Source organism: Caretta caretta, chromosome 10, assembly GCF_965140235.1.
Source record: "Caretta caretta isolate rCarCar2 chromosome 10, rCarCar1.hap1, whole genome shotgun sequence".
Taxonomy (NCBI): Eukaryota; Metazoa; Chordata; order Testudines; family Cheloniidae; genus Caretta; species Caretta caretta.
Genome location: NC_134215.1, coordinates 71,929,352 through 71,944,651, shown reverse-complemented (window position 1 = coordinate 71,944,651; position 15,300 = coordinate 71,929,352). Strand labels below are relative to the sequence as shown.

Below are 15,300 nucleotides of genomic sequence, written 5' to 3'. Positions count from 1 at the left end.
CACACACATTATTAAAATTGTCTGACCCTTTTCATTATAAGAACCTGTTTTCAGTAGCTTATAACTTTGACAGATTTAACTGTTTGGAATGAATTTTTCCATTCAGCCCTGTCTGCCTCATTCTGAATTATTCCAGAAAATTTTAGCCAAAAGTGTTGAGCTGTTTCTGAGAATGAGGTTAGGGGAAAATACGTGGTTTTTCCTGTGCTAAATATTTCTGGTGTCCTTTTCTTTAAGAAGCTCTAGTGCCCCCATGCTTTGGAGAAAGGATTTGAAATTCAGCAGGATAGTGGCCTTTGCCAAAGCCATCCACATGAAAAAGTGCCCAAATTTGGCCAAATTATAAGTCTTTGAAAAATCTCAGTAGAAACTTGCTAGACCTGATGAGGTCCATCTTGTGCATTAAACAAGGCAGGGATCCTGGGGGTGAGGAATGTGCTCATGTAATTAAAGACTATCACCATGCATATGCACAAGGGGGCCAAATTAAAGTTGCCAAGGCAACCTTAATTCTGGCATTTCCTAACATTTGAGTGCTTGACTTTGCAACCTTAATGTTTTCTCAACATTGTTGTTGTGTGTGTGATATATGAAGAAGAGTTTGAGCATGTAAAGAACCAACCAGCTCTCATAGTGATTCCATCAGTTTGATCTAGATGCTCGGCGTTCACTTGTTGCATTTAAATCTTGAGGTTTACCACATTCTATGCCCTCAGCTGTTAGATGTACTGGATAAGTGGTCAGGCAAGCAAGCCTAGAACATTAGAGAGGGTCCTCTGATTCCATTCTCCCTGTCCCTTTTGCCATCCTTACAGTTCAGTTTGTTGTCAGCACTAGCTAATGCTGAGTGTATCTCTGTGTATGTGTGTCTCCAATTTCATTAGGACAGAGACAGAGAAGTGTCCACTTAGGGCCTTCTGGAACTGATCAGCGGGTCAGCTGGGAACGTCTGTCAGGAAGCCAGGGCAATAGCTCTCCCTCGCTCCTCCCCGGGCTTCTGTGAGGTTCGTGGCTCTCCTCCTTTCTCTTGCTGTCATTGCCCCCCTCCCAACTCCCCCTGCCACACACCAAACTCCCAGACCTTTTCTGAGCACTTTGCTTAATCCCTGGGATTCTTTATATAGGAATTAATCTCCCCGTCACAGTGTGTGTCTGGAGGTGGGTGGGGGTGGGGGGGTACATTTATCTCTCCCGCTGAGAGGTCTAAAGTTGCATTGCTGTGATTATTAATGGTAGCAGCATGCGTGGATCTGGGATCTGTGTTTAGCGTCTTCATTTCTTAAACAGGACGGGGGCCACAGCAAGGCGATTTGGCAGCTCTGTGTTCCAGCTGTATTGTGTCTGCCGCTGAGAGGGAGAGAGTGTGAGTGGGGATCAGCATGGCAGAACAAGAAGCCAGTGGCTTGCAACTCCTTCTCTCCAGCCTCCAGGTAAGAGGAGCTTGAGCTAAGGGGACAGACACTTGGGCTGGTTTCCTTTGTAATCGACAAGCAATGACTTGCAGGGCTGAGGTTGCTGATGAGCTCCCTGCTGGCTTGTCTCAAAGGCATTAGAGAACAGGAGTCCTGCCCTGCATCTCCCCCCAGCCCCATACACATACCCTCCGAAAGCTTTTACAAAATTAAGTTTCACTGTTCAGAGATTAACGCTGGTGATTACTGCGATGCATCAATTATGGGGCCCAGTTTGAGTGCAGTGTCTCAGACCCTGGGTCTGCCAGCATGCAGCTGGGATAGAAAGAGCCTGGTTTGCAATGAATGGGACCTGTGAGTGCTGTCAGCTTATGAGTCAGACTGGGAAGGCAACAGCAGATCTTTCTGAGATGGGCAAGTCCACACTGTGCTCTTCGGCCCTTGAAGAAGTGGCTGTGCAAATTCCTAAGGCCAGGACAGCAGAGGCTCTTCAGACTGGCTTTGGTGTCATCTGCATGTACATAATAGAAGAAAGCCCAAAAGAGCAGAGGGAGGGAGTTTGTGTGAGATCCTCACCCAGGATCATCAGTAGCTGCGTGTGTCCCACCCAAACAGCTCCCTTCAACTGTAGAGAGCCCCTGATCTTTTCCTAGCATTTGTGGTCAGGCTCCAAGGTTCATTTCCCAACAAAGGTTAATGCAGGGGAAGAAGCGCACACACATCTTCAACCTCACAGCACCCTGTTCTCATATTTGTGTGATGTTGTGCCATTTGCATGATAAAATCTCCCGCCCAGGTGGGCAGAGTGCTCCATGGCCATTCCTGTTGCATGTTCTGGCCAGGGGAGCCTGTGTTTTTCATAAACACAGTATAGGTGCAGTGGTTGAACCTAAAACATCCATCATTTTGGCATTAGGGGCAGGTGGGAGTTTGTACTTCATTTAGACAAAATTCTGCCCAAACAATGTTCGTCAGAGTTTTTAAAATTCCAAAGCATCCATATCTTTTTGTGATTCCCTGACTCCCAACTCATGTAGCTGAGTAGAAGCAAGTCACAGCCTACCAAGAGACATAAGCATGCATGAGATGCAGGTAAACAGTCTTCAGAGTAGCAGCCATGTTAGTCTGTATTTGCAAAAAGAAAAGGAGTACTTGTGGCACCTTAGAGACTAACAAATTTATTGGAGCATAAGCTTTTGTGAGCTACAGCTCAATGCATCTGATGAAGTGAGCTGTAGCTCACGAAAGCTTATGCTCCAATAAATTTGTTAGTCTCTAAGGTGCCACAGGTGCTCCTTTTCTTTTTAGGTAAACAGTCTGTTTCACTCACATCTCAACACCTTTGAAGGCAATAGCAACCTGAGAAGTAGACTGCCATTGTTAATTGTGTGTGTCAGAAACCCACACCAAGACAAGTCCCAGAACTAGAATAGCTGTATTAAAAACATGAGAATTTCCTTACGGGGTCAGACCAATGGTTTATCTATTCCAGCAACATTTCTCTGACAGTGAGCAGGGTCACATGTTTAGAGGAGGGTATCAAACCCCACCTTATAATGGTTGGCATTTACACTCCAGCATGTGGGTTGACATTTGTCATCCAAGAAACTGATACAACTATGAATATTTTGATTAAACACATAGATGTCTCATCTTGGTATCTTGTGGCAAAGAGTTCCACAGGTTAATCACGTATTGTATTTAAAAAAATCTTGTCTCATTTTTCTGCCTTTTAATTCCATTAGCTGTCCCATCATTCTTTTATGATGAAGAAGTGTAAACAGAAGCACCCAATTTACTTTCTGTATAGCATTCACTCTTTTGTGCCCTGCTCTTGTGTCCCTTCAGATTGGTATTCTCTCTAAAGGACACTGTCCTAACATTCTCAATGTCTTCTTAGGATTGAAGGGTGTAAGTGAAGTGAGTGAGGGTCCAGAATTAAAAACAAAGGTATTGCTAGATGTCAGCACTGAAGTTCTCTGGCAGAGCTGGGTGTGGGCCCAGGACTGGCATAGCAGACAATGCTGTGGATCAGGACTAAAGAGAACGGCAGAGCTGTGTGAATGGAAAACTATAGCACAGCACCTGCCCACAGTAACCCAAACTCAAACAGTGCTATTGGTTCTTAGCTTCAAGAGTACTAAACTCACTTACAAAAACAAAGTACTGTCTTGCTACAGTCACTCATCAATTTGGCATTAGGGGTTGGTGGAGGAAATAGTGGCTGGGGGCAGCCATTTTAGACTTGAATCTGATGCACAACGAGGAACTGTTTTTAGAGTAACAGCCGTGTTAGTCTGTATTTGCAAAAAGAAAAGGAGTACTTGTGGCACCTTAGAGACTAACCAATTTATTTGAGCATAAGCTTTCGTGAGCTACAGCTCACTTCATTGGATGCAACCGAGGAACTGGTGGCAACTGTGAAGGTAGAAGGCAATTGGGGGTGAAAACAATCATTAAATGACAGACTTCATGTTTCTAAATCAGAGCAGCAAAATAAGGACAATGGACTTCCACAAACAGGCTTTAACAAACTCAGAGAACTGGTAGGTAAGGCCCCATGGGAAGAAAATCTAAGGAAAAAAGGGGTTCAGGAGAGCTGGCAGTTTCTCAAAGAGACAATATTAAAAGTGCAACAGCAACAGCAAACTATCCCAATGTGAAGGAAAGGTAGCAATGATAAAAAGAGGCCAATATGGCTCCATCAGCAGCTCTTTAATGACATAAAAACCAAAAAGGAATCTTACAAATATTGTTAACATGGACAAGCTGCTAAGGATAAATATGAAAGATTAAGACGAACATGTAAGGACACATCAAAAAGATTGTCAAGGTTCCTTCCCCACTCTGAACTCAAGGGTACAGATGTGGGGACCTGCATGAAAAACCCCCCTAAGCTTATTTTTACCAGCTTAGGTTAAAACTTCCCCAAGGTACAAACTGTTTTATCTTTTGCCCTTGGACTTTATTGCTGCCACCACCAAGCATCTAACAAATATATAACAGGGAAAGACCCTGCTTGGAAACGTCTTTCCCCCCAAAATCCTCCTCAAACCCTATACCCCCTTTCCTGGGGAAGGCTTGATAAAAATCATCACCAATTTGCATAGGTGAACACAGACCCAAACCCTTGGAACTTAAGAACAATGAAAAAACAATCAGGTTCTTAAAAGAAGAATTTTAATTGAAGAAAAAGTACAAGAATCACCTCTGTAAAATCAGGATGGTAAATACCTTACAGGGTAATCAGATTCAAAACATAGAGAATCCCTTGAGGCAAAACCTTAAGTTACAAAAAGACAAAAACAGGAATATACATTCCATTCAGCAGAGCTTATTTTATCAGCCATTTAAACAAAACAGAATCTAACGCATATCTAGCTAGATTACTTACTAAGTTCTAAGACTCCATTCCTTTTCTGTTCCTGGCAAAAAACAACACACAGACAGAGAGAACCTTTGTTTCTCCCCCGCTCCAGCTTTAAAAGTATCTTGTCACCTCATTGGTCTTTTTGGTCAGGTGCCAGCGAGGTTATCCTAGCTTCTTAACCCTTTACAGGTGAAAGGGTTTTTCCTCTGGCCAGGAGGGATTTTAAAGGTGTTTACCCTTCCCTTTATATTTATGACAAAGGCCAAGTCACAAAATGCGTTACACCTAGCAAGGGACATAAAAGACAATAAGAAGAGATTCTATAAATACATTAGGAGCAGGAGAAAGATGAAGTAAAGTGTAACTCCTCTACTTAACAGGGAAGAAAAGCGAATAACAGACAACATTAAGAAGGCTGAGGTGTTTAATACTTATTTTACTTCAGTTTTCATTAAAAAGGTAAACTGTGACCAGATATTTAACACAATTAATATTAACAAGGGGGAAGAAACACATGCCATAATAGAGAAGAAACAGTTAAAAGAATATTTAGATAAGTTATATGTTTTTAATTTTGCAAGTCTGGATAAAATTCACCTTAGGAACCCACTGAAGTAATATTGGAACCATTAGCAATTATCTTTGAGACCTCATGGAGGACAGATGAGGACCAAGAGGACTATAGAAGGGTAAATCTAGTACCTATCTTTAAAAGTGGGAAAAGAGGACCTGGAAAATTATAAACCAGCCAGCCTAACTTTAGTACCTGGGCAGATATTGGAACAAATTATTAAAGAATCAATCTGTAAGCATTTAGAGGATAATAGGGTTATTTAAGTAATAGCCAGCATGGATTTGTCAAGAACAAATCCAATGGAAGCTGCGATCGGCCGAACCTGTGGACACGGCAGGTAAACAAACTGGCCCGGCCCGCCAGAGGCTTTCCCTGACGGGTCGCAGGCCAAAGGTTGCCGATCCCTGGGCTAGGCAGTAATACTGCTGGAAAGCATCTGGGGCTGATAGTGCATCATAAATGGAATATGAGTCAACAATGTGATGCGTTTGCTAAAAAGCCTTCTATCATTCTGGGGTATATTAACAGGAGCATTGGATGTAAGACAGGTGAGGTAATTGTCCCACTCTGCTGGGAACTGGTGAGGCCTGAGCCGCAGTACTGCATCCAGTTTTGGGTGCCAAGCTTTTAAGAAAGATCTGTACAAACCGGAGAGTCCACAGGAAAGTAATAAAAATGATAAACGGTCTAGAAAACCCGACCTATGAGAAAAGATGCAAAAGACTGACCATGTTTAGTGTTCAGAAAAGAAGACTGAGGGGGAAACTAGTAAAAGTCTTCAAATATGTTAAGAGCTGTTATAAAGAGGAGGGTGATCAACTGTTCTCCATGTCCACTGAAGATAGGACAAGACTTTCTAACTATAAGGATATATTAGCACTGGAATAGGCCTCCAGGTGAAGTTGTGGAATCCCCATCATTAGAGGTTTTTAAGGATAGGTTAGACAAACATCTCTTGGGGATGGTCTAGCTATACTTGTTCCTGCCTCAGTGCAGGGAGCAAGAGCAAGACAAGATGACCTCTCAGGGTCCCTTGCAGCCCTACATTTCCATGATTCTGTGATTTCGTGCTGTAAGACAACCCTAATAAGTTGATGTTAAGCATTGCAATACCCATGCATTCTGATTTTCTCCCAGGCATGATCCCCAGTGTAACGCAATGATGCCATCCCCTAGCGCTGCTCCAAGAATCCAGTGATAAAAAGACCATTGCTGGAACTTAAAATAGCTATAAATATTTGCTCTGCTTTGGGAGCACTCAGCTGAGAAATAATGTCTTGTGTTGATGGTTGCATTTCTTGATGGTATCTCTCTACGCTTAGTTATTTTCTACAATAGCTCCCACACACTAGTCTCTTTGTTTCTGTATCCTGCTGAATTGTCAATATCTGTTCCTGTTCTTTTTGTGGGCACTAAAAACATTGCTCGCTACGTACAGCAAGTGGTTCCGCAAGAGGTTTTAGTCCCTGTGTATTGTTCTGGTTGTTTTATATCATAAAACTGCCTTTTTCACAAACATGTTTATTCCAAGAATTTGGGCACTTTCCACTGTGTAGCACTAGGGCAGACTTCATTAATCACAGACCCAGGGAGCCTTTTCCCCTTCCAACACCAGCTCCTGACTTTATTAATCCCAGATGGAGGGAACCCTCTCACCTTCCCACACTGACACAGGCTCTATTTGCTTCAGCTTGAATGAGAGAGCCCGACTGTTCTCTCTGCCCATTGAAGAGAGCTCTTTCTGCAGTGGGTACTGGCCACAGACATCCTTACCCCCAGCCTGAGGGAACTCTCTCTTCATCTGACGCTGCCCCAGACTCCATTGCCCTTTGCGGCAAGCTGGGCTCAGCCTTGCCCATGACTTGGCAGCAACCCTTCAGCCTCACTGATGAGCTGGCAACAGAAAGGCTAAATAGTCACCCCAGTGGGGTGTAATTAGAAACAAGCCCCAGTGGGGCTTAATTAGAAAGCCTGACTCCAGTGTAGTGGTGAAGCAGGGAGAGCACTACTTGAATAGAACTGGAGAGAAGAAGGGGGTGTTGGTGTTTCTCTTTAGAAAGAGCCTGAGGAAGTCAGGCTGAGGCAACCACAGGGAGCAGTGTAGGCTTTTGGGGGGGAGCCTTAAGGCTCTTGACTTAAGGCCTACAAGGATTAGGGAGATTCCTCAGAGATAAACCGCTGGAGTCCTAGGTAAAGGGAAGAAGTGGGGGAATCCTGCTGGGGAAGAAGCAGTTCAAGAGAATGACTGCAGGGGCCAGGAAGCAGAGGATTTCAGTCAAGCCTGAGGGGCTGAAGAACTATATATTTGGATGTTGCTTGTGAACTTTAAGTTGGACCTTTAGTTACCCCAAAAAGGGAGTGAACTGTTATGTGACTTGGCTGGAGGGTGGTGATACAGAAGACCCAGAGAAGGAGTTGGGAGAAGACACTGACTGGGACTGGGCGTTGTGGACCCAAAGAAGTGGCCACCCATGAGAGTATGAGAGGCGAAGTCCCCTGCAGTGCATTACAGGTGAGGATGTGTGCTTACCTATGGCTCTTCAAAAAGTCTCCTCAGTGCAATTTGGGAACGTGGTCCCCATGAAGACAGCCTAAGCCCATTAGAGTGTGGCGTGTTACAAATGCTGTAAAAAGTTCTAATGCATAAAGCAAAAGCAGCTTCAAAGTGAAGCTATGTTTTGCCATGGAAACCTCATGGCAGAGCGGGCATGGCATTTCAGCCTGCATCCCTGTCAGATGTGCACTTCACTTGCTTACAGGCTTCATCTTCAGGCTGTGAATTGCAGATCAAAAAATACTCTAGCCCTGCCCCACAGTCTTTATGTTTGCACTGCAAAGCAAAGCTCTTAAGAATTCAGCTTAGCCTTGCCTATGGTTCTTACTTCTTGGCCATCTCTTGCCTGAATCCCTGTCTGTTTCTGCTGCCTTCTCTCACCTCTACTCTTGCAAAATGCTGCTGTTAGTCACCTCCCACTTCTTCTTGCTCTGACCATTGGTTTCCTGTCCTTTCCTGCATCAGATTCAAGCTCCCCATCCTCACCTGCAAAGCCTTGCGCTGTCTCTTGCAAATGGTGACGTATTTAGAGCAAGAGTGGATTTATTTTAGTGCTCCTTGCCATAGTCTTTAGACACTGTCTGACACTTTAAATAAATACCTGCTTACATGCTGCCCACAACAGGCTGGGAAGTTTGATACTATAGCCACCCACCAGTGCCAAATCTCTATGGAGGTTGAGTCAGGCCCATCTCTTACTTATTGTCAGGGTGGGTTGTTTGGGGATTTACTAAAAAGACAGCATAGGCCAATAAATAACTCACTAGAGCAATAAAAAAAACCAAGGAAGTACCTCAGTGTATCTAACCATTGAACCTCATGGGATTTATAGAGGTCTCGGGACTGGGGAGTTACTATGGAGAACTGACTGGGGCAGCAAATAGTTCTGCTTCCATCTTCAAGGCTGTGACAGCCCCATGTCATGCCCCTTTTCCTCTGCCCTTCCTATAATCCAGTTATCCAAGAAAGGAGGTGATGCCTCCTTTCCAGTCTCTTCCCTCCTTGTTAGGCCCAGCAGTGAGACTCTGCTTAGGTTACAGTTCAGGATGTCATATGAGGTGTCATATGAGGTGTCCCAGATTGCCTGCCCACTCTCAGACCAGATGGGAACTGTGCCCACGTGCCTCCCAAGGCCACAGCCCCTGTGCACAGTTTCTGCTCAGCTGGCACTTGCTGGGGCTATTGGCAGATCTCTGGGCTTGAACACTCGCCCACTGTGCTGGATTACAAGGTTCAGGACTCCCACACTTAAAAAGGAAAGGAGTGCGAATTTTACATATCAGTGGGACACATGTCAAGGTGGATGGATTCCTGTCTAAATGACACTGATGCCCAGCAGGAAACAGATACAGGATCCACTAATTTCACACTTGAACCTCCCTACTCCTTTGGGCCAGGCTTTTTAGAGCTGCTTTGCTGGCAGGGTGATAAGCCAATTCTATTGTTTTCCTTAAGTCAAGTGGGAAGATCTTTGCTGCTTTAGTGACACAGAATATCAATGTATTTTGCAGAATACTTTTGTCTCTGTTGCATCCTCCTTGTGCTTATCCAGTTGGAAAAAAACATGGGCGTTGCTGGGGTTTTTACAAAATGTGGGCTAAGTCCTGAGAAGACCTGAGCAATTGCAACTCCCACCATCTTCAATGGAAACTGGAGGAGCTCAGGGTTTGGATCTATGTCAGTGGTGTCCACTGGGGGCTGTGAAGGGCCGTGCCTGCAGATGGTCAAAGTCAGCAAAATGTCTTGCAGCCCGCAATCAGATTACCCTGCTGGGCCACATGCGGGCTGCGGTTTGCCCACCACTGATCTATGTGTTTGGGAAGAGAGCCAGGCCTTGTAGGCAGGATGCATTTGAGCATCCTCAGAGGAAAGGAAAAGCACAGTTCAAAAGCAGATGCCATTTATTGTGAAGATTTGCAAGCTTGGGCCCTGAATATTTCCCAGCTTGTTGCACCTAAAGTGGGGAGCAGCCTTTCCATTCCTCCAAAGCAATCCCCCAGCATCAGAGCATTTAACATTAGACCGGATGGAGCACATGAGAATAGGCTCATGGGAACTGGGAAAGTCACTGGGGTATCCATTCTTCAGGCCATTGGCTGGGGTCCCAAGTTCTATCGCTGGTCCTCTGTAACAACAAACTCCCTCTCCCATCACACCATTAAACCAGTAACACCCAGGGAAACTGAGTCCCACCCCCTCTGCATGCAAACCGTTGAAAAAAACAAGGAAAAACCAAGAAAACCCCCCACTTTGTCACACCCCAGAATTAAACTATTTATTCCTGAGTTTTGATGTTCTTTTGCTGTGTACGAAATAGGTGTGAAACCCACTGGAAAACTATATAGCTCCATCCCCTTTATAGTGGTAGGGACATGTAGGAGGAGATAATCTTCTACTGCTGCCAATAACTCCATTAGCTTGAGTGGTTCAAGACTGTGTTGTGGATTTAAAGATTCCCAACCCTTGCTGATGATGTATATGTGTGGTGTGGGGTGACACAGGGTCAATATTGTTCCACGTGATTAAATTTTTGTTTGTTCAATTTCTGCATTTTTAAACACCTATTTAAGAAATTTACATTTTAAAAACACAACTAACTTAAAAGAATGTTAAACTTGAAAAGTCAAGCACTCAAAAGTTAGGGAGTGCTAGTATTAAGGTTAAAAGAAAAGGAGTACTTGTGGCACCTTAGAGACTAACCAATTTATTTGAGCATGAGCTTTCGTGAGCTACAGCTCACTTCATCAGATGCATACCGTGGAAACTGCAGCAGACTTTATATACACACAGAGAATATGAAACAATACCTCCTCCCACCCCACTGTCCTGCTGGTAATAGCTTATCTAAAGTGATCAACAGGTGGGCCATTTCCAGCACAAATCCAGGTTTTCTCACCCTCCACCCCCCCACACAAATTCACTCTCCTGCTGGTGCTAGCCCATCCAAAGTGACAACTCTTTACATAATCAAGTCGGGCTATTTCCTGCATAGATCCAGGTTTTCTCACATCCCCCCCACCCCCATACACACACAAACTCACTCTCCTGCTGGTAATAGCTCATCTAAACTGACCACTCTCCAAGTTTAAATCCAAGTTAAACCAGAACATCTGGGGGGGGGAGGGGGTAGGAAAAAACAAGAGGAAACAGGCTACCTTGCATAATGACTTAGCCACTCCCAGTCTCTATTTAAGCCTAAATTAATAGTATCCAATTTGCAAATGAATTCCAATTCAGCAGTTTCTCGCTGGAGTCTGGATTTGAAGTTTTTTTGTTTTAAGATAGCGACCTTCATGTCTGTGATTGCGTGACCAGAGAGATTGAAGTGTTCTCCGACTGGTTTATGAATGTTATAATTCTTGACATCTGATTTGTGTCCATTTATTCTTTTACGTAGAGACTGTCCAGTTTGACCAATGTACATGGCAGAGGGGCATTGCTGGCACATGATGGCATATATCACATTGGTGGATGTGCAGGTGAACGAGCCTCTGATAGTGTGGCTGATGTTATTAGGCCCTGTGATGGTGTCCCCTGAATAGATATGTGGGCACAATTGGCAACGGGCTTTGTTGCAAGGATAAGTTCCTGGGTTAGTGGTTCTGTTGTGTGGTATGTGGTTGTTGGTGAGTATTTGCTTCAGGTTGCGGGGCTGTCTGTAGGCAAGGACTGGCCTGTCTCCCAAGACTTGTGAGAGTGTTGGGTCATCCTTTAGGATAGGTTGTAGATCCTTAATAATGCGTTGGAGGGGTTTTAGTTGGGGGCTGAAGGTGACCGCTAGTGGCGTTCTGTTATTTTCTTTGTTAGGCCTGTCCTGTAGTAGGTAACTTCTGGGAACTCTTCTGGCTCTATCAATCTGTTTCTTTACTTCTGCAGGTGGGTATTGTAGTTGTAAGAAAGCTTGACAGAGATCTTGTAGGTGTTTGTCTCTGTCTGAGGGGTTGGAGCAAATGCGGTTGTATCGCAGAGCTTGGCTGTAGACGATGGATCGTGTGGTGTGGTCAGGGTGAAAGCTGGAGGCATGCAGGTAGGAATAGCGGTCAGTAGGTTTCCGGTATAGGGTGGTGTTTATGTGGCCATTGTTTATTAGCACTGTAGTGTCCAGGAAGTGGATCTCGTGTGGACTGGACCAGGCTGAAGTTGGTGGTGGGATGGAAATTGTTGAAATCATGGTGGAATTCCTCAAGGGCTTCTTTTCCATGGGTCCAGATGATGAAGATGTCATCAATATAGCGCAAGTAGAGTAGGGGCTTTAGGGGACGAGAGCTGAGGAAGCGTTGTTCTAAATCAGCCATAAAAATGTTGGCATACTGTGGGGCCATGCGGGTACCCATAGCAGTGCCGCTGATCTGAAGGTATACATTGTCCCCAAATGTGAAATAGTTATGGGTAAGGACAAAGTCACAAAGTTCAGCCACCAGGTTAGCCGTGACATTATCGGGGATAGTGTTCTTGACGGCTTGTAGTCCATCTTTGTGTGGAATGTTGGTGTAGAGGGCTTCGACATCCATAGTAGCCAGGATGGTGTGATCAGGAAGATCACCGATGGATTGAAGTTTCCTCAGGAAGTCAGTGGTGTCTCGAAGGTAGCTGGGAGTGCTGGTAGCGTAGGGCCTGAGGAGGGAGTCTACATAGCCAGACAATCCTGCTGTCAGGGTGCCAATGCCTGAGATGATGGGGCGCCCAGGATTTCCAGGTTTATGGATCTTGGGTAGTAGATAGAATATCCCAGGTCGGGGTTCCAGGGGTGTGTCTGTGCGGATTTGATCTTGTGCTTTTTCAGGAAGTTTCTTGAGCAAATGCTGTAGTTGCTTTTGGTAACTCTCAGTGGGATCATAGGGTAATGGCTTGTAGAAACTCGTGTTGGAGAGCTGCCGAGCAGCCTCTTGTTCATATTCCGACCTATTCATGATGACAACAGCACCTCCTTTGTCAGCCTTTTTGATTATGATGTCAGAGTTGTTTCTGAGGCTGTGGATGGCATTGCGTTCCGCATGGCTGAGGTTATGGGGCAAGTGATGCTGCTTTTCCACAATTTCAGCCCGTGCACGTCGGCGGAAGCACTCTATGTAGAAGTCCAGTCTGCTGTTTCGACCTTCAGGAGGAGTCCATCTAGAATCCCTCTTTCTGTAGTGTTGGCAGGGAGACCTCTGTGGATTAGTATGTTGTTCAGAGGTATTTTGGAAATATTCCTTGAGACGGAGACGTCGAAAATAGGATTCTAGGTCACCACAGAACTGTATCATGTTCGTGGGGGTGGAGGGGCAGAAGGAGAGGCCCCGAGATAGAACAGCTGCTTCTGCTGGGCTGAGAGTATAGTTGGATAGGTTAACAATATTGCTAGGTGGGGTGAGGGAACCATTGCTGTGGCCCCTTGTAGCATGTAGTACTCTGAACTCTAGGGTACAGATGTGGGGACCTGCATGAAAAACCTCCTAAGCTTATCTTTACCAGCTTAGGTCAAAACTTCCCCAAGGTACAAAATATTCCACCCGTTGTCCTTGGACTGGCCGCTACCACCACCAAACTAATACTGGTTACTGGGGAAGAGCTGTTTCGACGCGTCTTTCCCCCCAAAATACTTCCCAAAACCTTGCACCCCACTTCCTGGACAAGGTTTGGTAAAAAGCCTCACCAATTTGCCTAGGTGACTACAGACCCAGACCCTTGGATCTTAAGAACAATGAACAATCCTCCCAACACTTGCACCCCCCCTGTCCTGGGAAATGTTGGATAAAAAGCCTCACCAATTTGCATAGGTGACCACAGACCCAAACCCTTGGATCTGAGAACAATGAAAAAGCATTCAGTTTTTTACAAGAAGACTTTTAATAAAAAATAGAAGTAAATAGAAATAAAGAAGTCCCCCCTGTAAAATCAGGATGGTAGATATCTTACAGGGTAATTAGATTCAAAAACATAGAGAACCCCTCTAGGCAAAACCTTAAGTTACAAAAAGATACACAGACAGAAATAGTTATTCTATTCAGCACAATTCTTTTCTCAGCCATTTAAAGAAATCATAATCTAACACATACCTAGCTAGATTACTTACTAAAAGTTCTAAGACTCCATTCCTGTTCTGTCCCTGGCAAGAGCAGCATACAGACAGACACAGACCCTTTGTTTCTCTCCCTCCTCCCAGCTTTTGAAAGTATCTTGTCTCCTCATTGGTCATTTTGGTCAGGTGCCAGCGAGGTTACCTTTAGCTTCTTAACCCTTTACAGGTGAGAGGAGCTTTCCCCTGGCCAGGAGGGATTTCAAAGGGGTTTACCCTTCCCTTTATATTTATGACACGCCCCCCAAATCTCAGCTAGGGTGAAACACTGGCTGGGATTTCTTCCTGGAGCTCTAGGAAAACAGAGTTAATAAGACACATGCATCTCTAAATATACTACCAAGTACATAAAGACTAACAATATTTTCCACATCTCAAGGATGATTTTAACCAGTTGATTCTGGGAAACTTTCACGGGAGAGTGCATCAGCCACTTTGTTAGAAGCTCCTGAGATGTGTTGGATGTCAAAATCAAAATCTTGGAGAACTAAACTCCACCGAATAAGTTTTTTGTTAGTTTCCTTGACGGTGTGAAGCCACTTCAGTGCAGCATGGTCGGTTTGCAGGTGGAAACGCCGTCCCCAAACATATGGGCGTAGCTTTTCCAGAGCGTAGACAATGGCGTAACATTCTTTTTCAGTGACTGACCAGTTGCTTTCCCTCTCAGACAGTTTTTTGCTGAGAAACACTACAGGGTGGAATTCTTGATCAGGTCCTTTCTGCATTAAAACTGCTCCCACACCACGCTCGGACGCATCTGTGGTTACTAGGAACGGTTTGTCAAAGTCTGGGGCCCTTAGTACAGGGTCAGACATGAGTGTCGCTTTAAGCTTGTTAAAGGCCTTCTGACACTTTTCGGTCCACTGAACAGCATTTGGCTGTTTCTTTTTGGTTAGGTCTGTCAGTGGGGCAGCGATTTGGCTGTAGTGCGGTACAAATCGTCTGTAATAACCGGCCAAGCCTAAGAAGGATTGAACCTGTTTCTTTGACTTTGGGACAGGCCACTTTTGGATAGCATCCACTTTGGCCTGTAGGGGGCTGATAGTTCCTTGACCCACCTGGTGTCCAAGGTAAGTCACTCTGTTTAGGCCTATTTGACACTTCTTAGCCTTAACAGTTAGTCCTGCCTCCCTTATGCGCTCAAGGACTTTTTGTAGATGTTCCAGGTGGTCTGCCCAGGAATCCGAAAATATGGCCACGTCATCAAGGTAGGCAACTGCATATTCTCCTAATCCCGCTAGGAGACCATCTACAAGTCTTTGGAAAGTGGCGGGTGCATTTCGCAGCCCGAAAGGGAGTACATTAAATTCATACAGCCCGAGATGTGTGATG

General features: G+C 44.9%; 1 protein-coding gene across 1 annotated transcript in view; it reads left to right on the top strand.

Annotated features, from left to right (window-relative positions):
* Positions 1–1,349: 1,349 nt before the first annotated feature.
* Positions 1,350–15,300, top strand: part of AGBL1 (AGBL carboxypeptidase 1) — a 390,925-nt gene continuing 376,974 nt past the window's right edge. The window contains exon 1 of the mRNA XM_075133176.1: positions 1,350–1,430. Coding sequence (XP_074989277.1) covers positions 1,380–1,430 — 51 coding nt within the window. The 5' untranslated portion in view covers positions 1,350–1,379. The remainder of the gene's footprint in view (positions 1,431–15,300) is intronic.